The following is a 26,750-nucleotide window of genomic DNA, read 5'->3' as shown; positions in this document are numbered from 1 at the left end:
GTGGTCGTCACAAAAAAATTCGGTGAGAGAGATGTGTGTTTTTTGCAAGTGAGAAGGACTTTTCTCATTTTTCCAGACTCATGAAGAGGTGGTTAGTCCAGGTTTGTGGACACTGGTGAGTAGGAGGAAAATGTTTGCTCAGGCTTTTCCTCCACCCCTTTGGAAAATGGCCTTCTAGAAGGTTCCTTCATTGTACAAAGCTAGGCAGAAACCTTTTCAAAGGGTTTAACCTTTTGTAGAAACACAGCGCCAGAAGCTGGCCTGATTTAAACACTCTCTCCCTTTGATTTCAGCAAGGGGCTTCACAGCTTCTCTCTGAAAACTGTTGTCCTGAAAAGAACAAATCTGGGCAATTTTATAAGTATTTTTTTTCCTCCTCAAGTTCAGTGAGTCCAGCTGATTAAATTGCACCAACATTTTCCTCTCGCAACCGGAGGCATTTCTAAGTCCAGCTGAATGATATATTGTAAAGGAAGAACCACTTTGGACTTCTCTTTAATACAAGACAAATTTGTGCACATTTGGATCCCGCACTTAATATAGATATTTTGGGGGGAAACAATTATTTCCACCAGTATCTACATAGAAATAGTCATTCATAAATTAAATAAACGTGCTTCTTGGTCGCTTCATTTTAATTTGAAACGGTATGCAAATTTTTATTTGTAAATTGATGGATCATCTAAATCTTCTCAAATTTTTGATAGATTTGATATATTTTTGTTTGAAATTCAGCAAGACTTTTCTAAAATGCCAAACTGAAAGCTCATAAATGCAAGTCCCTTGGAATCTGGGCTCCTAACTCGCTTAGATGCTTTTGACAATGTTATCCTAAATCAGCATTTAGGTCTCCAAAACAAGTAAGTGGCTAAAATTCAGATTTATGCAGATAATTTTAGGAACTCCACTGTAAAAAATCGACCCCTTCAGAATGAGAGAAAGAGACTGGGAAAAAATCATTTAATAAAAGGCTCAGACCTTGCAAATACTTTTGCTTGACTTTCCCTTCTTGACCAAGCCTACTGACTTTGATGGGGCTACTCACATGAATAAAGTAAGTTTGCAAGATTTTTTCTAGATCAAAAAAAGAAAAAAACTTTTAAAATCTCATTTTGGAAGGGGAAAAAAAATCTCCAATAATCTGATTTTCCCTTACAGTTAATGACAATTATATCTGATGCAGAGCTCTGAAATTCAGACCCGAAAGTATAGACATAATTATATTATTCTAGCTTTTAGGTAGAGCAGAAATTTGTGCGTGGTTAAACCGCACAACCCTGATTGTGATGGTCATCCCACCAAGGCTAGGAAGACATTTGATCGTCTCAAATTCACCGACTTTAAATGATCAGCTTATAAGTGAAAGCAAAATTTGTTCTGATGAGAGCACTTCATTTATACAAGTGAAGGTTATATAAAGATGAAGAAGAGAGTTTTCATATCTTAAAAAGTGGGGGGAAAGTGCTGATTGCTGCTGCTTCAGCAAGAGACTAAAATGAATTAAATTATAAATTAAAATATGCTTTAATTATTACATGCAACATGCTAGTGAAGTGTTTGCAGATTGCTTCAGTATTATTTCAAAAAAAGAAGTCAATTTGCACTCGAAACTTTTCTTAGATTTCCATTTCCTTTGGAGGTTTCTATCCTGGTGGTCCTCCTCTCCCCCCTCCCATGTCCTTAGAGCAAAAAAAAAAAAAAAGGAAAACGAAGAAAGGGCACTGGAGTGATAATTTACAGTGTTTCTTATCCAAAGGCACATAATGAGTTTTAAAATTACAAAAAATGCAAATTGGGCATAAAATATGGATGCAATCAGATGTTAATTTGTTTGATTTTTGTTTGCAAAACCAGTTCATTAGAGTGTTCTTAACATATTTTGGGCAGGTGGATGTGGCCTGAGGAAATTACGTATTACAGTTGGGATACACATTTTGCTTTAATTAGATTTTTTTTCTAATGGTGTTATCGCTAGAATCAGATGTGTCAGTTCACAGGTTTTTAGCCAGGATTTAAAAAAAAAAAAAATCTCCAGACAGTCAATAAATAGTCTGAACTTTAGAAACAAAACATAGCTTGCATTCAAGCTTTTAAGCTTACAAACAAGCCTGCCTGTCCTTTTAGACTCCAGGTATAGCTTATCTGATGGAGTGCAAAGATAAAGGCTTAAGTTTCACATGCTTTGTTCTTTTCATAGTCCCTGCCTATTGATTAAGGCTCAACCACACAGGTTAACTAACAAGTTAGTTTTTCATGCTAAGGAAACATTCCTTTCCAAAGCTGCAGCTACCTGGGTACAAACTGGAGTCTCCGCATTCCCAGTTGGAGAGATAATTGATACCTGATTGTTTTAAAGCTGGTGGAACTTTGCCTGACTCTGTATTTGAGAAAGGCGGGCACAGGGAAAGGTGAGGGAGTGGAGGAGGGAGGAGAAAATAAAGGTACTGCAGGTACAGTAGCTAATTACTAAAATAAAAGTGGGGGGAAGGGAGGGGTTGGTATAAAGTTCCTTGTTTTCTGCTTCTCTCCAGTCATTCTTTCCTTTTTTCTCAAGGCCTGAGGATTGGTAATAATGGTGATGATTAACTAAATGAAGTCGGTAACCTGGGCGACCATTAGGGTGGTTTTATATTTCGTGGGTACCGAATGCCCAGAGAAAGCGCGCTATCGAGGACTCAGAAAACTGAGAGATTTTTTGGGGGGTTTTCGATTATGTGTGTTTTTAGCTCTACGGTCTATGCCTTGATCTTTCACCATGGTAAGGTTACAGCCATGTTCTTATTCCAGCAACCCCCTTCCCTTTCTTTCTCTCGTTCCTCTCTCTTTACAACTCTGTTGCCTTATTTAGGTAATAAGGAGGGGCTCTTCCAGCTTTCCGCTGAATATAGGCCAACCTGTAAGAGGTACCATGTTGGGGGCTGGGGGAAGGGAGGAATGATTAATTCCTCAATGTATTTGCCTGATGTAAGTTTATTCCGTTTGGAAATTTTTAATTGTGTGTCTTGGATTATGACTGCTTCTGCCCTAGCCATGCTGTGCTATCTTTTCAGGGAGAGGATTTATTTTTTTTTTTGCTACAACCACATTTGTGTTCAGGACACTTTAACTAAGCTGCATACTTTGCGGAACGAGAAAATTCACCTTGCTCTTAGGCCTCCGATGGCCGTGAATTGCTTAATTCACTGGCAGCGTTGAGAATCAGAGCAGAAAGTTGGTTCAATATTATTTGTCTTCTTTGTCAGTACTGATAACTTTATGGGCTCTGTGGGTGTTAAATGAGACACGCTTAAAGCAGAATTTTGTGGAAGTATGGAATGAATTCTGTTATCGGTCCAAATGGAAATAACTATCTTCGTAGTTTTTGAACAGATAGCAAATAGGATACAAATAAATGCATGTGAAAATTTTAATGTAATAAAACTAACGCTTTAGGGTTACTCTTGCATGTGGAATAAGGCTTCACCTGAGTAATGCGTACATTAAAAGTGGTGGCTGCTTTCATTTTACTTCCTTTCCTCCAAGCTGAGTTGGTTAATGGAATCCATAATTCATGTGTATAATACTCCACACCTAGTGGGAAGGTCTTTGCCTTTTAGTTTGTCTGTGTAGGGCTGTGGCTAACAGGAGACTATATGGCGTGCTAGTCATCTAGTAGTGCTCAAATTACGGTGTGCCCTTCGTAGGGAACATTAAGCAGGGCAATCTTTCAGGCAGTGGAATTCCTGGCAGTCTCTTTAAACAAAGGAAAATCACTGCAAATGTTTTTATATCATTAAAGGAGGGTGGATTGAGTTAAAATGAAGATCAAACCATACGTAATTGCTCAAGCAAAGAAATAGCATGACAAAATGATTATGTGTGCCTATCCAGTAATTATAAATGCATCGAGTGGTTTATATTATTTGCCACTGAATTTACAACCATTAGCAGACAGACTGCATACAACAAGAATGAAGCAGTCTCTCTTCTAAGAGGGGTCTGATAAAATTCTAGGCATATCTTCTAATCTCTGTTGCACCAGTATAAATCCCATGTAACCCATGGGAGCCCACGTAACTTTATTAGAGTTACTTTGGATTTACAGCAGCAGTGCAACTCAGATCAGGCCTTGGTGCCCAGTCCTTTACCTCTCTACACAAATAACTTAAAATTGCTACGGTTTTTATAAGCAATATTCCTTTCTCTCATAGCTACACTAGCATTTCCCCTATACTTGTTATTCCTTATATGGAATATCTCTCCAATTGTGATTGCAATAATAGGAAAAATACGGTAAACAGGTACAGCATTGTGTTGAAAGAAACTCAAAATGATTTTTTTCCCCTCCTGTCATGTGTGCTACTATTGTCTGCAAGTTAGGCAAGACCATGCAAGGATTATTCCTTGAATGGGTTAGTTGTAAAATGGCTACAGAAAGAGCCCAGAGAAGGATTCAGGCTTCCTCTGAAACCATTTCATGCCTGTTGTCTCTTACAATAATAGACTTTTGGAACAGAAATCAGTTTCCATTGTAGAACACCAGTGTGCAGGCTGTAATCATTACAAGTCTTCAAAAGGAAATTCAACAGCCACTGTGCGAATGAATAATCATTAACACAACTGCAAGTTATAAGGAACACTTTGTTTGCATTGCAGAACATAGTTAAGAAATATATACGTTTCTGTAAGCTCTTTGGCACACTAGCATTTTCCAGCTTAGACATGAAACATGTTTGGAAACGGCTTTTTTTTTTTTTTTTAATGACTAATTCCGTGCATCTAGTTAGTTTAACCTCCAGATGCTGAGTTCCCATTGAAGTCAATGTAGGATAAGGCCCTAAATGTAAGATTTGCTTTAGCTGGAACAGACTAGGTCAGTGCAGATCCGCTGCAACCTTATGTAAGCTTTGGGAGGAAGAGTTTGGGCCTCTTTTGAGGGGCAGATGAGCTGGAATGGGCAACATTTTGCTACAATTTATTCTCACCTTACTACAATTTTGTTCCTATCAAGGATACCTATTCATTGATTTTATTGTGGACGTCACCAGGCCCACTAAAAAAAAAAAGTAGGGTAGCTACATAGAATTTGCTTTTCATTAAGAGTATGGTGAACTTTAAGGAGTGTTTGTGGCATTCCCCCATCTCTAGGGGTAGCTCTGGTTCTTTTAAAGCAGACAAACTGTGATAGTGTGGTGTTGTGGGCTAGCTTTGATGAGGCCCAGGAGGTATCTTCCCATTAACTTCTCTGATTGTATAATATGTTAGAAACGTACCTACCGTACCGTGGTGATTTCCCCAAAGTGTGGGATGTTCTATCCCAAGCTAGAATAAGGCGAATTCTGCACTCATGAACAGAACTAGACTTATTTTGTTACTAAATTGCATCTCGTATGACCATTTACACTAAGGAGTAGGCATATAGTGCTAGCAGATCACAACTCTCCATCCATTCGCACCACGGAAAACCTTATACATACCCTTTTAACACTTCCTTTGCATAGGGGTGAATAGAGGTGTGAAGTGAAGGGCTAGGAAGAATCAGATACAGAATTTCGGTACATACAAGAAGATTAATACATTCTGAATTTGAGCATTACAATGAAGAAAGAAATAAAAACAGAGGTCAATACTTCTCTTTAATTTTATATCATTGCATTGTTGATTTTCCATTGCTATAACGAAGTATGGAAGTAACAGGGGACTACGTAATGGGTGATGGAACCTGTTTGCCTCTCTAACTGGCTTGAATTTAGATTGGCAGTTAGTTAAAGACATTGCCTGATGATGTTCTCTTGTGGCCTGTGTGTAATAAATTGGTGGGTTACAGGCAGATGCATCCTGTCACCAGGCCCATCAGCAGTTATTCACTGTCTTGTTGTATAGAAAGGAAGCTAAGGAATGAATGGGCATTATGTTTAAATGGGCAACTAAATTACCCTTCAGCTGTTTGAAGTGGCGCTTCCACATTTGGGTTGAGGGACACTGGGAGAAACTGAAAAAATTAACATATTGCCCATATCAATAGGAAACTTTCTGCTATTTATTTTTTACAAGGCCACGCAGCTGAAACATCTTCAGTACACAGAAAAAAAGATCCTCGTGCTCCAAGATGAATTAGCTGTGGAGTATTTCCGAAGAAAGGCAAAATTATGTTCAGGGGTTAAGTTCACTGCAGTTTTCCCTACTAGGAAATGATTGAAATACAAGGCCTTCTCTGTTATGGACTTAGGACCACACTTTCATTTTAGCAGAGAAAAGAACAGCAGACATTTCTACAATTCCCACCCTTTGAATCTTGTTTTTCTTTGCCCACAGATCTAATAAGGGGTAGGTTTTCCAAAACTGCACCAAACAGGCTGGGTTTAACCAGGCAAAGAAGGGTCTTTGGGCAAATGTGATATCTTGTATTAAACCAACTTAATAGTTGGAAAAATTGGGCTTTGCAAGCTTTTGGGCACAAACACCCTTCTTCAGGCATTGGGGAGAGTCTGTCTGTCAGCACGCTCTATAGTACCATCTGCATGTTTTTCCCTGCAGGTCTACCTTTAAATATTTTTTGCTTGCAGATCTAGGAACAGATTCCTGATTTACTGGCCATAAATTTAAACTTCGGGACCCAAATGTGTTAGTTAACATGTTTAATATGAAGTATGAGCCAGATATATAATATATGCATGCAAAGTCACTGTTCCAAGTCTTCAGTTTTTTATTCATTGCTCTTAGATTCACAAGCCCTACAGAACCCAGAATATGATCTATGTAAATATAGTACAATTTTATACCCAATGTCACTTCACTGAAGTCATCGGGGTTGCATCAGAGGTGAGTTTGGGCCATTCTATTTAAGCAGTTTTCAGCATGTTGTCTGAACAGGGTGTTTGGCAATACGAAGGATGAAGACCAATCCATATCGTATCTATGACAGGTGAATGAACTGAAGAGGCAGCACAGCTCAGATGCAAGAGCTGAAGAGAGAGCAGCTCACAATATCACTGACACCTAGATATAAATGCGGGGAGTGCGTAAACAAATCATTGGTTATTAGCCATGCACCTCTGCAAGATTTTACAGAGCAGTTATTGCAACCCTGAGTTGTCATAGTATCTCACACATGTTAAAGTGCCCCAGATCTATGTCTTCCAGATGGTGACAACCATATAATTTTGGGATTCCCAGTCTGACTTCATTCTAGTCGATCCTGGAGTGAACGAGGAGTAGGTCTAGTCAATGAGTCAAATCCTCAGCCTGTGGGGAACAGGAAAGCTCTGCTGGGTTCCCAGGAATGATACTGATTTGCGCCAGCTGAGGAGCTATTCCAGAGATATTAGATAAATAGAAAACCAGTATTAGTGGTAGTATTGTGTAACTACCTGATCCGCAGTACAGTAGGCAGTAAGCTGTTTGATCACTTAATGGGATCTTGCTACAATTGTCTTCTTGTCATTCTCTCCATGGTGAGATCTGTCACCTTTCAACTAAGCCCAGGATTTTCAATTTAAATATGTTGACCCCAAGTGCAGTGGGGTCTACCAGACTGCCAAACCTACTGCGCCCATCTCCAGGGTATCAAAGAAACAGTGCTCGGCTTCCATTTTCCTGGCTGAGATGGCACTACTAGAAGCTGTAAAGCCCTGGGAGTGGGCATCTTTATTTATGGCAACGTGTTCAAATGGGCATTTGGGCACTTGTCTGTCTGTTTTGATGAAAAGAGTTTGTAATCTCTGCTAGTGCTATAGTTGGACATTTCATAGGACAGAACATCAGCAGCCTGCTTAGACCTGCAGAAGTCGCCATTAAAGAATATCCACATTTGTCAACAGTTAAGACATCCTAGCTACTTCTTACCAGGAGGTTAAAGGGGTATCTTGGATACCACAGTGGGATAAATACAGACAATGCACAGATTTCCTAATGGTGACTTCTGTTCCTGCACCAGCTCTCATTAACTGCAGCAGGGAGGGGGCAAATGCATTTGAAGCCAGTTCGTGGGAAATTCAAAGTTGTGGTCCCCACAGAGATTGGTCCTCAATTGTAAATTGATCACATTGCATATACACTATGTAGTAGGTTACATGCCCATCACCTGCACACAGCCCAGCAAATAAGATTTTGGGGGTAAGACTGAAGTTAAGTGAATGTGGGACTACACCTAGTATCAGCTCCTGCATTTTGCAGCTGTTACATAACTTCACAGAGTAGAGCAGCAGCCGAAGGCCACACATTGCTACTTACCTGGGCTGTTGCATTTCTGGCCCACAGTTTTCCATAATCTGTTTGCCTATTGACCTATCTTTCTCTGTCAATAGTGTTTCTAAGGCTCTTATAAAACATGTAGCCAATTTGATGTCTTGAGTCTAGAACCTGATGTGATCTGGCCCTCCCTTTGCTGTCTAAATCATAATTACATATCACTCTTCTGAGATTTCTCTGTTTCCTCCACCAGCATAACTGTGGCAGTTTAGCTGTGTTTAGGCTTTTTATGTGACTGCAAAAGAAGAATGTGATTTGGCTTCCAATAACTAAAAACAACAGTATTCATAGCTATAACAAACTGTATAGTCAATCAAGTTGCATCAGTTTATACTAACAGAGAGAATTTGACTCATTTTGCATATGTAATTTCATTGTGATCACTGCTTAGTGCTTACTGCTCATCTTCCTAATCTTGCAATCAACATCAGGTGCCAGTCTGACATTTCACAGATATCACATGGTGACCAAAGACTGTGCACACCTTCTGATATCATGGAGAATTTCTTGTGGCATTTAAGAATTGGGACATGTGTGCAGGCTTTTATGATGTGATCTGAAGCACATGTAAATACAACCCAGTCAATGCAAGGTTTGCTTTCTTGCATTGGCACTTCTGCAATGTCTCGATAGTGCCACTTTTGCCCTCCAACCATACAGAGATATAACGACCCAGGAAATAAAGGGGAAAATTGTGATGCATTCGGGATCTACACTGAGCCACAAACATAAGGAAGTTTAAGCTTCAGGCTGCCATTTCACCACTTACCCAGCCCATTGGGCGTATAACAACAGAGTCACAAAAGAGGTGCTTCTCAGTACTCAAGCCTTTGCAAGATACAGTGGCTGTATGCAAAACAGGGAAAGCTATCCAAATTCTTAGCTATCCCTAGAATTGCTTTTGCCAGTGTGTTAACAATATTTCCTTTGGATTTCCATTGCAATAAGCTGACATTTCTATTCCCATTATAACAAAATACCATGTAATTTTTTAAACCGTGGTCATTCTAGCAGATCATTTATCTAATATTACATGGATAATAGCTCCAGATGCCATATATCAAAACACTGCGCAATGCACCTTGGGGTTTTATTTTTTTACAAATCCTCCATAATAATTACACTTTATTTGAGACGCAACGATCACACCTACCATCTAGACTATTTTATACACAGCATTATTGCCTAACATTCCCTTCTGCTTCTTTTTTAATTCCATGAATTATTGATGGGGGGGAAAAAATGAAACCATCTTTTGTAGCAGCTAAATGGAACATGTCTATCTGTCAGCTGCTTTTGCTCTGCTTTATCTTTCTTGACAGTGAGCTAATAGCGCGAAAGAGATGGGGTGCAATATGTTCTAGGAAAAAGGCAGAAGTTCTTCTGTAGTTGACTAGTTAACCATTTGCAGAATGCCAGTGTGAAGTAGAGAAAAGGATATGCAGGTGGTTTTCCATCCCTTTGAGGATGTAGGAGCCTGTTATACAATACAAGGCTTTAAAAGGCGTACAAGGAGGGGCACAGGAGGGCAAGTGTGACATATGTATCAGAATTTATTGGCTGGAATTTTTCCCTATCTGAAAATCTTTGTAAATCTGTGAATTTTAATAACTCATACTTTCATTTGCAAGTAGTAGTGGGTAAAGTGCACACCGTCTGCACACAAGAGTGTCCAGGGTGGGTTTTTTCTGACTTCTGTGGTTTGACAGTTTAAGTGAATTCAGTTGCCAGTGGTTTTAATTGTTGTTTCATGGGTCCCTTTTGATGCATCTCCCTTTATGACTTCTGTTGAAATAATCTGTATTCATAATGTTGTCCCCTGATGCTTTAAAGAGCATTGTACAGTTACAAAAGCGATGGGGTTTGGCTCTCTGCTCATCAGGCATTCGAATTTGCTACAAAAGCAGATGCATTCAGGGTTTCTGTTGATGCCATGGTAAATTAAAACTTTAGAGCTTGCATTCAGGAATTCAGCCATTCTCCCATGACTTGGAGTCGGTTCGAATGAAATGCTAACTCCTCTTCCCTTCCCCCAGCCCTACCTGCACATTTTGCATCCCTGCATGCTTCCTGAGCTAAACCTGGAGGCCATTTTACTGCTGTACCTAGTCACTGATCAAAATGGTGGGGGCTTGGCAAAGGCCTTAGCAACTGAGCAGGGAACGAGTGGAAAAAAAAAAATCTCTACCACCGCCAGTAAACTCTGGCAGCTTTATCTGTCAGCAGTGTCTGGCAAACAGGGATTTCCAGCTTGTTTCAGAAGGCAATGGAAGGCATGTTTGTCAGGTTACAGGTCTTTACTTTTCAAGGGTATTAAATGTCAGTGTTGAGCCTCTTTGTGCTGGACAAATTGCGGTAATTTGTTTAGTCACTACACAGATTTTTTTAAATGACCGCGTTTTTCTCGCGCTCTCTTTTTAGCCAGCGACACAACACTAAAAGTCCACACGGGCAAAAATCGTCTCGAGGTGTAGTCGGGGGCTGCTGATGGTTACAAAGACCCCTGAGCCCGTGGCGTTAAGGATCGTCTTGTGACAACTTTAGCATTCAAAGTTTTCTATGAACTTCAAGGAAAAAAAAAAAGGGAACTTTTTTTATAAGATGACCCAAGAGATCAGCAAATATCACTGGTCTATTCCACGCAGAAGTAAAAGTCAGGTGGAATTGCATGGCGAGAGACATTAAGACAGTGGGACCTGACAGTCATTTGCCCATTGAAGTTGGGCCTTTGTGAATTTTTATCATAGTTTGAGGAGCAAGAGTTTATTAGGTCTTGCATTTCACCATATTAACTTACAATAGGAGACAGAATGAATTACAATGTCTGCGATGCTTGGCTGTACCTGATTTACCGTTCCATTATAGTCATGCTGCATTCAGATGCGATCTACCTGACATGATCTATCAGGACAGGAGGACACTGAGGCCTGATATACAGTTTGAGAAAGCTCTGATTTAAAATGATCTGAAAGCAAAAATAAATGCATGTGTGTGTTGCATTTTTAGAAAGTTAGCATTTAATCCGCCACGTCCAAGTAATTATAGATCGGTAGTTATTAAAATCAACAGGATGGCCATTACCGGGTGGTATTCTCTTTTTTCTCTCTCTCCCTCTCTTTCTCTCTGTCATTGTTTTCTTCTCCAAGTAATCAGGCGTTCAGGCTAGCGGTTTATCTGCTGCTTGTACAGTACGATCCTGGGATGCCGTTACCATCTTACTGGGCAGCATTGGATGTTTTCTGTGTTTCTAATACTGCCTGGTAATGATGATTATGGTGTCTCGCAGACAACGTGGAAAAAGTTCAACAGCAAATTTGGAACCAGAGGCTAGTGGCCAATATGGAAACTAATAGAAAGAAAAATGGTCCTTGACTGAAGATCCCCCCCAGGCACAATAAACCTAAAGTGACATGCTTTGGGTATCTAGATTGGAAGCTAAAACCAAGCTTTTTCTTAGATTAGGTTTTGAAGATTCTTTTATACTGAACCTGTAAATATGTACCCATAATGCAGAAAATATAAAGCGGAAGACACTTTTGACATAACAATGACAAAGTAAATATTTTCAGACAAAACCACGAACGCTTGCAGCTGCAAGAATGCCAATTTAATCTTTTCTGCCATTTAAAAAAAAAAAAGTCATCTAGTCTGTTGAAATTTTACAGCGAGTGCATTGTGTACAAGTAAATACAGATTTATTAGCATTAAGGATGTGGGTTGCTAGATTCTAACTTGGCTTCATAATCAAAGTGATGTTTGCCAGCCAGCACAGAATTATTAAAAAGGCCTCACAGCCTGACTCGTTGGGGAGAGGAAATCTAAACACCATTAATTTTTTAAGCCTTGTTTTTGTAGGTTGCTTTGCGTTATCTTATCACAGCAAAATCACAGAGATCCTTCCTCTTTACATTAGTATGCTAAGTCTGTGACAAATCCCCCTACTCACCACCCCCACTCTGTATGACATTTCATTTCATTAGCTGTCGATCAGAAACATAATCTTGTATCTGGATCAAAGCTGCACAACGTAGAGCCAGCCACAAGTTTTAAATAAACTGATTTAAGGTTTCTCTCAGCACTACTTTACTATTTGGGAGACTTATGATGTAATAAATAACACATTAAATAAAGGAAACCATCAGTGTCTCTGATTCTCTTTTATGCTAAGGTCCCTTTGCATCACTCTGGAAGCAAGTGGGTACAAATTATATTACACCTGCTTGAAACTCTTAATTGCACTGTAAATGGGCCTTAATATAAGAAAGAATGTGATCTAAAGAAGGTCCCAGGTGCCTTTTGACCTTTAATTGAGAACTGAAACACTACAGGAAGTCTACACCTTCTTTCAGTTATCAGTTATTAAAAGGTACTGTAAATAATGATTTACAGGGATATCCTTGAGAAGGTATTATTGTTGTTAGATATTTTAATCTTACACATGGCTTTGTAGACAGGTGTTTCAGTACACCTGGAGGGTGGCAAGCATTCCAAAAAGCAGTGGCAACTCCAAAAACAACTGCAAAAAATAAAAATAAAAAACGCCTATAAGCATCTTTTACACATATACTACAGGCTCTCCATTTTGAATACCTGGACTGCCACGTTATGTCAAAGATGTATAAAGGATGAACAGAACTGATTCACTCATTAAAATGTACATCGAATGATATTTATTCAAGACAGGCTAAATATTATTAATTATGTTACGATCAGGTATAGAGGCTTCTCCTGAGATCAGAGCTCTGTTGTGCTGGCATATAGTGAGAGGCTGTTCTTGCCCTAAATGCCATACGAGCTAAAGAGACAAGACACGTGGTGGGAGGACCTGAGGCACAGAGAGCGAAGGTGACTTTCACCCATTGTCAGCAGGTCAGAGACAAACCCTCAAGAAGACTCCAGAGCACTACCTACAAGTCCATTAGCTGTGGTTGTTGATGTGGAAATGTATGGGGTAAAATGCGGACTATACTAGCATCGACCTTCTCTTCCTATTGCCTCCTGAATCTTCTACCACTGGCACTCTGCTTAAGACCTACTGTTCCCTGCCTTCCCCCTTCTCAGATTTCAAATTATAAATTTTTGATGTTGGAAATGCCACTTGCACAGCTGAAGTGCTGGAAAGCATTAAGCCGCCGGTCCATTCTTGGAAGCTTCCCTCAGCAATAGTTTCCTTGTGTCCTGTTCTTCCATGCATCTTTCGACCTGCTGGGGAGGTTGAAACCCTGGTCCTTACTGTCATTCAAGGGGAGGGGAAAACGTAGCAAAAATGATGTAATTGCAAGCAAGGTGGGACTGCAATCATGGATTTTTATTTTAGACCACCAACTTCTTGATTTTAAGGTCTTTCTCTTCAACGTAAGATTTGTTCCCAGAATTCCACATTGCTTCTGCTTTCCATTAGCGCCAAAAGTTTATGTTCTTACACTCATCAGATGTACAGGACCTGGTTTAAATGGCTTCCTATTCATTCAGGGAAAAATGCAATAACTCATTTCCATTGGGACATTTGCGTCCTGAAGAATACAGGAACATTAAAGGATGCTCCATTTCTCCGGTGGCTGGACAGACTATGGTCCTCTGTGGGCATCTTACTAGACAGTGCTGGATATTTTGGATCTACTCTAACACTGTCTGGTAACGATGTTTAAAGGGCGAACCAAACAACTACATGCAGCAGAAGAAATGCTTCCAAGAACAAGCGTTTGCACCACGGCTTAGGTGAAGGTGGAACCCGTGGACAAATGGGGTAAGATGTTAGCACTAGCATTACAAGTCTTTGACGATACAGCAAACGCCTGGTGATTAACAACAATAGGCATGATTTCTTATGTAGAAATCCTTTAGAGGCTTTGTAGGAAAGCACTCCATGTGCTACAACAGAGAGGTTTGTAAAAGAATATTCACAATGGTGTGTAGCATAATAGCCCTAGGGTTTGAATGTGGGCTTCAGCAGTAGACTGGCGAAAAATGCATTTGTCTCCCATAAGAGACACTGAAATGCATTCTCAGTTAACAATAGTGGTAAGACCTCTGAAGTAATTACACTGCACTTCTCCTGTCTATCATGCTGAAGGGCTTGCTTGTGCATTGCCATTTTTGGCCATTAAAGGTGGACAAGGGCAGGGCGCTGGCTGTAAAAGGTCTGTCTTCCCAATTATGGCTCAGTTATCTCCACGGTTGAACTTGATGTGAACTCTCATTTTTATTGCCACCTGCCCCTGGTAGAGGCCCTGCTTTCCATTTATGGAGTAGAAAAACTTCTGTGGCAGGTGGGTTAATTCTTCTTATCATTCCTTGTAGAAACAAGACAGTTTCATCCAACTGAAGAGCAGTTATTATAAACTCTTGCCTCTACTGTACATAACAAAGTGGTAGAAGATCAGGAGCCACTCCCTCCCGGGAATTCATTTTAATTGCGTAGTGACTTGAGCAGAAATATGTTATTGCATTCAGCATGGGGTGGCATAAGTTTCTGTTTAGCAGGTGATGCCTCTTCTGTTTAACAAAGGAAACAGCCATTTTAAAAGCTGGCAACCATGCTGTTTTATGAAACAATCATCGGGGGCGGTGTAGGAGAAGGGAGACAATAAAGAAGACTACTTCTGAATATATGTGCTGAATACTAACATACAGTGACCTACTGAGTCATGCTCCTGCTCACATCTCAAGTGGGTGTGGGCCATATTTCGCTGTCTCTCCCCAGGGGATTTATTAAATTCAGCTATGAATAGACAGGGCCCCACCCTGCTTTAGATTAAGAATGGTTGCTGAGGACAAAGCTTCCAGCTTGACTTCTGGCAGATGAATTCAGTACAAATGTGGGAAGCGAAAGCACCTAGGACCCCACTGTCAGCATCCAGATTTCAGTTTGTCCATGACTGCTGCGAGCTGGCTCCACACTAACCTCCAAGGCATCCTTTTCGGGGACTGGTCCATCAAATTGTTGCTGCCTGTAGAATTTTTGTTTTGTTGAAAAGAAAAAAAAATTGAGTTTTTCATTTGCTTCACTTTACCAATAAAGAGACTTTAAAAAACTTGCTAGCCAGTGTAGTTGGATAGTCAATAATTCAGAGAAAAAAGGCCCTGAAAAAGCACTGTCAACCAAAGGCTAGTCCACACCACTGGCTTTAATGGGCAACAAAGAAGTGTACATACAGCCCAAGTAATGAAACCATTGCTATGAGGCCCTGATCTGAATGCACTGAATTAAGTGGGACTATTCCCATGCTGAATGCAAGGCTTGCAGGGTGGAAGTTTAATTAGGAACAACTAGCCTCCTCGGGGATTGTGGGGGTGGAGTGGCATGCATACGGTCTGAAGGCACAATTTGGCCCTTTACCTTGGTTTACCACAGTTCACAGTCCTTGTCTGCCTTCCTGGGTTTATGTAAGCAAGCCTACATTTCTGCCCCATAAAAGCACAGCCCCCAAGGACCAGAGGTGATAAACCAGCACTTCCATTTCAGAATTTTCTCTCACTAGATAGAAGCACTTAGTTTAGTCACCAAACCCGCAGCTAGTGTAAATGAGTATAACACTCCTGAAGCCAAGGGGATGATCCCAGCACACATTAGCTAAGAAGCGAGCCCTGTACTTTCAGGTTCACCAGTCCCCCAAAGTTAGATTCCAAACTAAGTGTCTGTGGGAACTGCATCCACGCACTGAGAATAGACTCTTTAGCTGATAGCAGAAACTCGGGACCTAACTTTGGCATTCTTTTTCCTGAGTTTGGAAAATACATTGGAACAGATGTTCTGTTAGGGTCTGTGCTTGGTCACTGCTTTGAAATCAATGGAGGTCCACTGGCATAAAACTGATGCAGTGGAATGGTGAATTGGGCCAATTAAAGACAGAAGTCACCCAATAATTCAGTCCCTGAAGCTTAGAGGAGGGTCTCAGCCAACAAGCCCTTAAACCTTGGCAAAACTTAGGTTTATTTCAGACTTTATTCCTGTCTATGCCTCTTTGAGATGTCAAGATTGAGAAATGGATCCAGCCAGTCTAAATGTTGTTGAAGTGCAGTCCACATGTGGAGGAACTTTATGGTTTGGGCCATCTGGATTACAACAGAGAAGGCGGCTACAAGAAATTAGTATCCGAGGAGGCTATCCTGTCTGTGTTGTAATCTTTCTAAACCACTGATTCTCAACCAGGTGCTGCCCCAGCCTGGGGTGCCACCAGATCCTTGAAGGGTGCCACGAGGTGTGAGGATATAAGTGAAATTAAGAGAGGTGAGGAGGGTGAGGTGTGAGAAGCGTGCCAGGAGGTGTAAGGAGATAAACACATTCATACCAGCTCAGGCTCGTCCCCTCCTGGCTGATCCCCTATTCCTACTGCCCAGCCCCTTGCAAGGAAGTAAGCACTGTAATATATAAAAAAAATAGTTTTTAAAATTGGGCACCACTCAATTCACAAGAATTATAGAGGGGTGCCTGGAGCCCAGTTGAGGGGGGGGGAAGGTTAAAGTCCAAAAAGGTTGAGAGCCACTATATATTCACCTGTTCAGAGAGCCGCCATGAGATTTATGCACACTTAAATTTCACGCAAATCCTTCCAAGTTTAGGACATTTGGATCCTTCCTAACTACATTAGCACAGTGGCGCTTGGGCTTTTTTTGCACAAGGATGAATTCTACCCCTTGATTTTACATAGTCTTTTTAACCAGCTGCACCATACTCCTTCCTCCATCATACCTTTAAAAAGCTACCCACAAAAAAAAGTCTTTTTATACATGAATGCAGAAGCATGGAATCAAACCCAGTATGAAACCCTGCATTCTCTGTCCTTTGGTCTGATGCCCTGGAGGCCTCCAAAGATATTCAGTGATATTACAACGGATTGGGAAGGTGACTCCATGCCAAAAAACATCTCTGGAACACAAGACCAGTGGAATATGCTTAGTCAACTTTTGGTGTTGAAACACTTGCACATCTGACAAAGAGAACCTGCCTGGACTGAAGCGGCCTGGTTGTGCCTGCTTTAAACACACAGGTTGAGTCAAACCTGGAATCAGTTTGTACCCTACTAAGTGCTGGGGTCTCCTTTGTGGGTTTATCACCCTCAGTAAAATAAATTAAGATGCAGGAGAGGTGGGCAGTGAGAAGTACCCTTTAGCAATTAGCCTTGGTGTTACTTATTAACCAGTTTGCAAGCAAGGGAGGAAATGGTGTGAAATGTGAGCTGAGGCTGCAAATCGCCTTTTAACAAGCATTTAAAGGAGACAAACTGTAGAGCTAACTCACCCTCCTTCCTTATTAAAACAAGCTTGGAAGGGTGCTAAACTGGGATTGATGGGACTACGTCCGTCCTAAAGGAGATGACCGTAGATGGGCACCCAGTGAACACACAGAGGTGCTTGCTTGAAATGAATGTTTCTATTCCCCCAAGAGCTGGTTTAGGTCTAAGAAAGCCGTCAATTGCTCTTTTCCTGAAGAGTCTATTATAATTGAGGGTGATGCATTGCAAACAGCAGGAGAAATCATGAAAGTCCCCACATGGAGCCTCATGTGGTCTGGGCTCCATTCTCTTCTGGCTCATGTTGTTTCACAGTCGAGTAAAATGTTTTAAGCATGAGCTCCTTGTCTATGCTAGGCTTTGTTTCCTGAAAAAAACCCCCCACTGTTACCAACACTGATGGGAACTTCAGCCTGGACAAGGCACAGGAGACATGGTATACTATTTGCTGTGCTGTGAGAAGGACTAGGTAGGCAGGTAGGATCTTTTCTATGCTGGACCCCTTATGTTGCAGCTGCACTGTCAGTTATGGAGGGAATTTCCTGGTAAAATGGTGGCGGCGGGTACAGCAATTGTCTCTAGATAAGTTCAAGTTCCTCAGTGTTTTCTTGGGAGTGGCACAGCCTACATACCAGTTACCTGGTAGAAATCAGATTTTTTTATCAGAAAACACATCAAAGTTAAACATTTACAAGATATTTGTGTTTCTGTGTGTCTCAGACCTTCCCCTCCCTGCCTTCTGAAACAGTCCCATTAACACTGGTTGCATTTCCTCTAGCCTGAGTGCCTGCTGATTGACGTCTTACCAGACAAAGTTAGATCTAGCTATTTTCGTCTAATACTGTCTGGTAATGCCGTTGATCGCACTGGCAAAATCTTCGCCTTCACAGAAATATGGAGAAAAAGGTTCCTCGTGGTTTGTTTTAGAAGGGCCAATGAAGTCTGAGCTCTGGGCCTTTGCACTGGAGTTTGGGTGTATTTTAGAAGCCCATTCAAGTGTACTGGTTCAAAGTCTGCCTTTATAACACCCTGCATTGTAAAGTCTCTACAGGTATAAAAGACTGATAAGGATAAACTACAAAACTTGCATGCCCATATTGCATCAATACATAATGGATATCTTGTTAGGCTGCTTACCTGCATTGACCCCCAACACATTTCAGTGTGTCAAAGAAAAGAAAGAGTACGGTTTCCGTACTAACTTGTAACCAACTGAATTCTGCAAAAGGGAATCACAGCCCCGGGGAGAAGAGAGTCACAAGACAGTATAACTTTTTTTTGGTTGAAAATAATCGTTGCAATAATTTAATTAAGAGCTGTGGGACACAGGAAGAAAACAACTCAGCCTGGTCCAAAAAAACAGCACTCGGAGGCTGCATCTACACAAGACGCTGACTGCACAGTTGTTACTGCGCAGACATTTAGGACTTGCATACACAAGTACTAAATGACTGTGCAGTAACTGGAGTTACTGCTCAGTAATGTCCCTGAATGGCTTTTGGGTTACACTGACTGCGCAGTAGTGTCACATCATGCTTCATGCCACATGGCACTACTGCGCAGTAGTCATGAGTTACTATGCTGCACTAACGAGCTATTGTGCTGTACAAACGAGCAACTGCTCAGTCAGCTTTTTGCATAGACACAGTCAGAGATATCTTTCAGGCCAGATCCTTAGCTGGTGAAATCCAGCATAGCATGACTGACCAGCAAAACTAAACCAGCAATCTGGTCTAAATCTGTATTGCTTTCTTGGGAAAAATGAAGGTCTGAAAACAGACGAGTATCCCAAGGCAACATCATGGGAGGCCCATGTCTATGACCTTAAAATCTTTCTCGTCTTAAGGACAGAACTGGTCCGAGAACGCTCTTTCTTTAACAAAGAGAACTCTATTGAGGGTTTTTAAAAACAAGGGGAGCTGTGTTTCCATTTCATTACCCTGCCTGGGCAAACAAAAATCACTCCTCTGAGTGAACTTGGGCCATTTTGTCATCCGAGATTGCTCCTGGTTTCATGTAGCTGCTGTTATTTGGAAATTATTTGTTAAATCAGCAAAACCCATCAATAGGCCAATGGATCCTGTTACTGCATTGTGACTTTAAATAAGAGGTATTTTCTTTTCAACTTGAATAGAAAGGTGGTTAAAAAAAATAAATGCACATTTTTTTTTTTATACAAGGGGGTTGTTCTTTCCAGCCTGCAGCTTAGCAGGTCCTACTGTTTTAACAGTAACCGGGCATATGATAGAACTTGAATCCTTGTAAAAGTGTAGCGGCGTTAGGTAGAAAAGCTCTGCTTAAGCAGTTTAGTGTTATCCAACTAATCTAATTTCTGCTACCTCCCACTCTGTATTCAACCTGCTCTTCTCTGGTAACAAATAGGCCAGCCATGCCAAACTGCATGGTGCTTTTCTGATGCAAGAAGAAAATGGAAGGCACAAATGTTTTGCAAGTGCCAACCATATAGTTAGATATGTAATGTTTGTGTCTTGTGCCTGCAATTTCCTTGTGGGTATATTTTTAGGATATATTAGGAGGCCAACTAAGGTAAACAACCTAAAGACCAGACTGAGATAATTTTTTTTCCGAGGTCACCCATGGGGCTTGATTAAGCCAGATCTCTGTTTAAATGAAAGGAAAGTGCATTTACTCATTGTCCCAGCACCCGTAAGCTAATAGTTATGGAAAGGTGCTTAGAAATTGCCACGCTCAAAAAATAAAATAAAATAAATATTCCGTCTTGTTGTCGATCCTGTTGACAACAAGAATCAATACCAGATTATTAACTTTTGTGTGGGTTAGTTAGGTATGATCCGGCGTTGAGCAGAAGGCTGTAATAGATGACCTTGGGGGTCCCTTCCAGTCCGACTTTTCTATATGTTCCTATAGTCCCAAGACAATGCATCTGTTATACTGGAAGGAGCAGGAGTAGTTTTGGACGGAATCTGGCAGAATTTCTTCCTGGCCCCAGTGAGAGGTTACTTTATATGTCCTGAAGCAGGACGATTGGGAATTCATCATTTTTATAATATATCAGTGCAGTCTGACTGAATTATTATGACTACTTGCAAGCTCACAATACCTCTTTGTCTGCATTTGCAGTGAAAGAAATGATGACAATGCAAACAATGGCAATATTTTACTTCCATTTTTAAAAGATAATGAACTCATTGCTGGACAGGCAGAATTTTGCCCAGATGATTTTGTGTAACTGCAGATGCTATTTCTCTTTCATTCTCTTTTTTTTTTACATCTTACTAATCTCTCTCGCTCAGTAATATCCTACAAGAGATTACATTTTGCATAGCATTTTACCAATCTACACAAATGTGTTATCTTTGAACTTTGAGTGAGTTCTCACTCATTTCTTTTCTATCCTCCTTCTGTCCATCCAACCGTCTGACACTTACCCACTGAATTTCACTCAGGCCAGACTCTCCTAATTGGATCTGCCCTGTTTCTCTTTCCTGCTGCTCCTGACCTAGCAGTTTGACGTGACTCTCAAATGTCTTTGAAGTAGAAAATGAATCTTGAGTTGAAGCAAATCTGACATTTCACTGACATAGCTCTTTACCAAGTTCCTACAGGAAACGTACATGTCTTTCAGTAAAATATGTTCTTGGGTAAATTACTAGTGAAAATCCTGTATTTGCCATCTTGACCAGCCAATTTTCAAGGGTGGGTGTGCATGAGAAGTGCTTTTAAATTTTTCAGTGATGGAAGGAAAGGAAACTGAAATCTTTAGAACTCCACTCTCAACGCCCCATTACCATTAATTATTGTATTTACTACGTCGGGTATTCTGCTGCCAATGTTTGGTCTCCACTTTATCACCAAAAAACCACATGCTTGGAACAAACATGTTCTCATCAAGATTTTTTTTTCCCTGTTCCCCCAGCGAAAGCGTGATTGCCTTTGCTGCTATTGTATATGTGCATATTTATATTGCTGAACTTGTTGTAACACTGCTTTTGCATTTGGATCATTATTTTTAAACCTTCAATTATATATGCAAATAAAAGAACTCAACTGACTCTCCATCCAGTTCTGAATTTATTTTTGAGCCATGTAGATTGTTGTGCGTGGTTAAAAAAGAAACGCTCAAGAAAGCTGTGTTTCACAGATGTGCAAATTTCAATTGAATAAATGCAGCTCAGAGGTGCTGATAGCTCTGCTGCTTTTCAAGGGCTATGATTGGCTTTGTCAGGAAGCTTCAAAAACTGCTCCTTTCTACAGCTGAGGTCAAGATGTGGTCCCAGTACTTGAGATCATGCTGAATAGGACAACGTCTTGTCACTGCCACTCAGAGTGGTGGTCCGTATCCTGTTGCCTTAAAACTGGAGTTCTGTTTTAGCACAATAGTTTTTTTTAATGAAGACCCTTCTCAAAAGCTTGCTGAAACAGAAGAGGGAAGTCTTTCTGTCATCTTCAGTGAGGTTTGAAGCAAGTCCCTGGTGCTAAATATCTCTCTGTAGAACATGTCATTTGATGTTCCAAAAGCAAATTCATTTAACAACTCAGCCTGAGTACTTTAAGGCAGAAAAAAAACCTAGACTGCAGGCTTGGACCCATAGCACCTCAACAGCTAATGAGTTCATAAGGATACACCAGAGGCAGGTAACCAGGAATGTCTGGGAGGAAGTATCAGTGTTCTGCCAAGTCTTCCAAAACTGAACCATGTACAAGCTCCCCCAACGACCGTCTCAGGAGCTACAGCACAATTTACACAGCCAGGCTTTTGCTCATGGTAGCCTCTTGCTCTCTTGGTATCCACATGACTGGACATAAGCAAGTCCTACACAAAGCTTCATGAGCATTTGCTGCCTTCACCACACCCAATCCACAGATTTAACTAAGCACAAGCACTTCATACATAGACAGGCCAAAAATAGTATGCAGAATGCACTCCCCCCTGACGCAGGGTGAATGCTTCTCCACTGATGACTGCAGCAGGGCACCATTATACTGTGCATTGGCCCAATGTGTGATATAACATTTATGTAGAAGTGTAATACAGAAAGGCAACCAAGTTAATATCAAGTCGCCCTGCATGCAGCAAAATGGGACTGCCTGAATCCCTTGGGTTATGATTACTACTAGTAAGATATCCCATTTGCAAAGATTTACAGTGTGGTAACACGTGACACAGTTAAAATTATCTTAATAACATAGCTGCAACAAAACCTGTGCCTTGCATCATGTATAGGCAGAAAGGCATTCAAGCACCTTCATGTATTAAAAAGCAAGTCTGGAGCAACATCAAAGTAACGTCACTGCCACCTCTTGAAATGTGGTTTTACACTTGGAGAGCTGGTATTTTGTATCACTGCTGATCTTACCCCATCATTTTCAGCCTATTCAACAAATTCAGTTGCTAAGAAAAAGGTGGGACTGATCAGCATTGCAAATTGTTCATTAAAATCTATTCTCAGTATCGGGGTTATCCATATTTGCCTAAAGAATAAAACTCTTTTGATTTTTACAGAATTGTCTGCAGCTTGTAACCTGTGGCATCTTCTATATTTTCAGTAGAGATAATGCCTTTGCACAGAAAAGTGCACCCATAATGCACTTTGTTAAGGCATATTATTACCTACACATATTATTACCTGCACACAATCTTAGCCCACAAGAGCCCGAGAAGTGAGAAGTGAAACTACATTCAAACAGAGACTACGTCCCTTATAACTTTCCAATATACCCATTTATTTTCATACACTGCAGTATAAACATGATGGCTCCTGAGTCTGCAATCAGGAATAAATCAAGGCGAATTTGCCTGGTAACTCCAGGATCCTAGGAGATGAAGAGAGTGCTCATTTTCTTTACACAATACAGACAAGAGGCACTCCAAAGAACCTCCTTCTGAAGAAATGGTTTCCAACTTTCAGCAAAACATCTGGTTCCCCTTGATTGATTAGTAAGGCAGAGGGAGCGAGCAGACACGCACCGCATGGGTTATTTGAGTACAAATAGCAGGCAGTGGGAAGGTGTATCTCCATTAGAACAGCCTGCCCACACAGGGAACAAACTGAAGTCATCCAGGTTTCTTGCTGGTATAATTATACCTTCCATTGTTGCTCAAGGACTTCTTGCAAGACGGCAGCAGGTATAATAAGAATCTCTCCCATGCATTTGTCCTACTTTTCCAGCTTACTTTCCATGGCACAGAAAGTTAGTGAAGTTTGAGGCAACAGCGAAAGGGCTTTACGTTTTGGAGAAAAAATCTTTGCACCAAGCATGGAATTAGCTTTGGGCGAGACTTCCTAGGTTAAGGAGAAGAGGGGATTCCTCTTTTTGAGCAAGCAGATGTAGAATAACTCATACACACCTGTGCAGAGTCAGTCCCTTCAAGCATTTTTCTTTCTTTTGAGGCCCGACACAACTGTAAATATTTCCTGTGTCTGCCAGAGTCTCAGCCTCCTATGACAGTGACTGATTTAGAAGTGAACCACCTGTAATGCTTTTGGCAATAAACACGCCAACTGCACCACACAACTGCAGGAACAATCTACAATTACCTCGTTCATCTGGGAGAGGGAATCATCTTATACACACACCTAAAAAACTCTTTATTAGAATCAGTGGAGCCAGCATGTTTTAAAATTAATACTTTAAAATTTCAAAAATCACAACTTGTAGGATACACCCTAAACTTGTGAAAGATCTGATCATTTTCCTGATAATTCTGTCTCAGATCCTGAGATAAACTGAGGACCTGCCATAGGAAAAAGAAAGGGTAAAGGAGACATGACAAGAAATTATTGGCCACCATGCAAATTATAGATATATAATGTCTATCAGGAGCTAAGGCTCTTAGTTATCAAGTACAAATTCTTTATCCTAGATCTCTGTCTTTCCTCAAGCCAGATGGATTTTTTTTAATGAAGTTGGTGACTTTCTGGTATAAAACCCCCCCAAAAACCAACTTCTTTTTGTGAAAAGCTTTCACTTTGGTCAAAGTTTGCTTCTATTTTGGTAATAAATTAGAAACAGAAAATTTCTCTCTAAAATAATCACAGTTCTTCCTGATTATTAATAAAGTATCACTAATTTATCATTTATTTCCTCAGTTTGGGAACTGGAAATGACTTTCAAAACAAGACACGTTTATTGGGAGGGGGGCAGAGAATGCCGTGTTGCCTCTTCCTACCAAAATGGGTTGGGTTTTTTTCAAATCAGTTCAAGTGTTTTGACATCTCCCTTTGATATCTTCAGAAGACACTTCCTTGTGCTAAAGTAGTGGTCTTCAACCTTTTTAAGGTGAAGATAGCTTTTTGAAGTAAAGGGCAACCCAGGATCTACCATAGCCCCCCTCTGCCAGGCAGGTCAGTCTGGGGGGGAGCAGATCAAGGCCCCCACGGTGAGGGAGGGAGTGACGCAGGGGCAGGGGCGAGTTGGGCGCTGGCCAGACCGAGCCGGGAGAGTGTTGGGGGGGGGCTTCTGCTACTGCATGTACCCTGGCAGAGGCCCACCTTGATCTGCCACTGCACACTGGGCTTTGCACCCCGAGCCCTGCTGCAGTGCACCAGGGCTCCGGTGGCAGGGGGCGCAATGGGGGATTGTCCCACTCACCCAACCCAGTTCCAGTGACTGTCAGAGGCTCCCCAATTGACTAGTCTATCGTGATTGACCAGTTGGTGACTACTGTGTTAAAACATCAGTCAGTGCTGTATTATAGCTGACTTATTACAAAGCCAGTGGCAGAATTCCCATGCCCCAAATACAGTTGCAGACCATGGACTGCCTTATTTTCCATTCATGATTCACATTAGGAAAATGCTCATCTACACTCGGTAGAGTGTATCCTCATCATATATAAAGAAAAGTATCCAACATCATTTATTGAAGATAGTGCTATTCTGAACATTGTCACCGAGGAATGAGGAATTTCCTGCTCACTGACCTACTGTGAATGCAACCACTTGCTGCTTCTATCCTGGCAAAAGCTTCAGAGCTGGTTTTCTTTGCCTTCATAATGCTGTACAGCAAAAATTTCACCCAAAATCACACAGGAAAGAGATGGTAGACTCAGGCCTGGAACTCATATTGTCCAGACACCTAGGGCGCCTATGCATGTGCTTGTGGATGTAGAGGGGGGGCACATTTTAATTAGAGCAGTTCCCAGAGAGCCACTCAAATTTAAATGCTGAAGCATCATTTGTATGAAGCCCCCATGCATTTAAAAATGGCTATGAAATGCTTTAACTAAAGCTCACTTGACAAGCTTTAATTAAAGCACCCCAGCAGCCATTTTTAAACCCACAGGGGCTTATACATGTGACGCTGCGGCAATGCTACAGTGTGCTAATTGGAACACAGAGCGGACTCAATTAATCGAGTTAATTATAGACACTCCTAGTCTTTTGCTTTGACTGTTTACTACGTCTAGCCTACAATTACCATCTTAAAGAAAGGTTGTTTTTGTTAAAAACTGAAAACTTCCTACTGCTGCAGTTAGTGTTAGAACTGACTGTAGTCAGGCACTGAGATTCCCAAAAGCAAAACGTGGGAAAAGTAGACTTTGCCATTCTTAATTTTCTATGGTAAAAAAATGTTGTGGGGGAGGGCAGTTTAAATCTCTCCAAACTTCCAGGCTCTACATATATAAGCCTAAAGCATAAAAAACCTTGCAGATCACCTTCAGGTGGGTGGAAAGTATAATCAACAAAAGAATGGGGCCTTTTTTCATTGTTCTACAAGCAGGTTTTATGACATCAGCTTTGATAGCAATACTGGAGTCTAGAAGGAAACTCCTGGGGGAGAAAAATCTCTTCTAAGGAAAGGTTCTTTTAATATCCTTTTATCAATTTATTTTAGCTGAAGACGGATGAGATAGGGTTAGCTCCCAAGGCAGTAAATTTAACAAGTGGCTCCTGGCACCACCGCTGTAATCTAAATTGACTCAGAAACAAAGTTCAGGGCATTTCGATTCTCTGAGAATTTGGAATATATATTTTGGCCACTTTGCTCCATGGAATGGATTTATGTTTAGAAATAACTCAGTGAATAATACTATTTTCTTCAACTGTATATCCCTCTCTAAGTGGCAGAATGATTTCTCTGAATAATCAATGGCGAGCAAATGGGTCAAATTCACCAAATCATTCCAGCCAAAAAAAAAAAAAAAGGCAGAAAAAATTCTGAATGTTGTTATATCATTGTGCTTGGACATTTGTACAAATGTTCCACTTCAGCAAAACTGGGATGTTTTGTTTCAGCACTGACCTGCAAAACTTTTGAACGTTTTAGATAAAAAAGGCTACCTTGAAATGAAAATTGACTTTA

The 26,750-nt window shown here is 40.8% G+C and overlaps 1 protein-coding gene across 4 annotated transcripts in view; it reads left to right on the top strand.

Annotated features, from left to right (window-relative positions):
- TTLL10 (tubulin tyrosine ligase like 10) overlaps positions 1-26,750 on the top strand; it is a 153,113-nt gene that overhangs the window by 59,656 nt on the left and 66,707 nt on the right. Inside the window, exon 1 of one of the 4 annotated variants that reach the window (XM_019541598.1) lies at positions 2,510-2,758. The exons of the other annotated variants lie outside the window; for them this stretch is intronic. Within the exon in view, the coding sequence (XP_019397143.1) occupies positions 2,756-2,758 (3 nt within the window). The 5' untranslated portion in view covers positions 2,510-2,755. Of the gene's footprint in view, positions 1-2,509; positions 2,759-26,750 lie in introns of those variants that run through there. 4 annotated transcript variants of the gene reach the window in all.

The sequence above is a fragment of the Crocodylus porosus genome, unplaced genomic scaffold, assembly GCF_001723895.1.
Source record: "Crocodylus porosus isolate Cpor-Errol unplaced genomic scaffold, CroPor_comp1, whole genome shotgun sequence".
Taxonomy (NCBI): Eukaryota; Metazoa; Chordata; order Crocodylia; family Crocodylidae; genus Crocodylus; species Crocodylus porosus.
The sequence above is the reverse complement of the archived record's forward strand: the minus strand, read 5'-3'. Positions and strand labels throughout refer to the sequence as shown.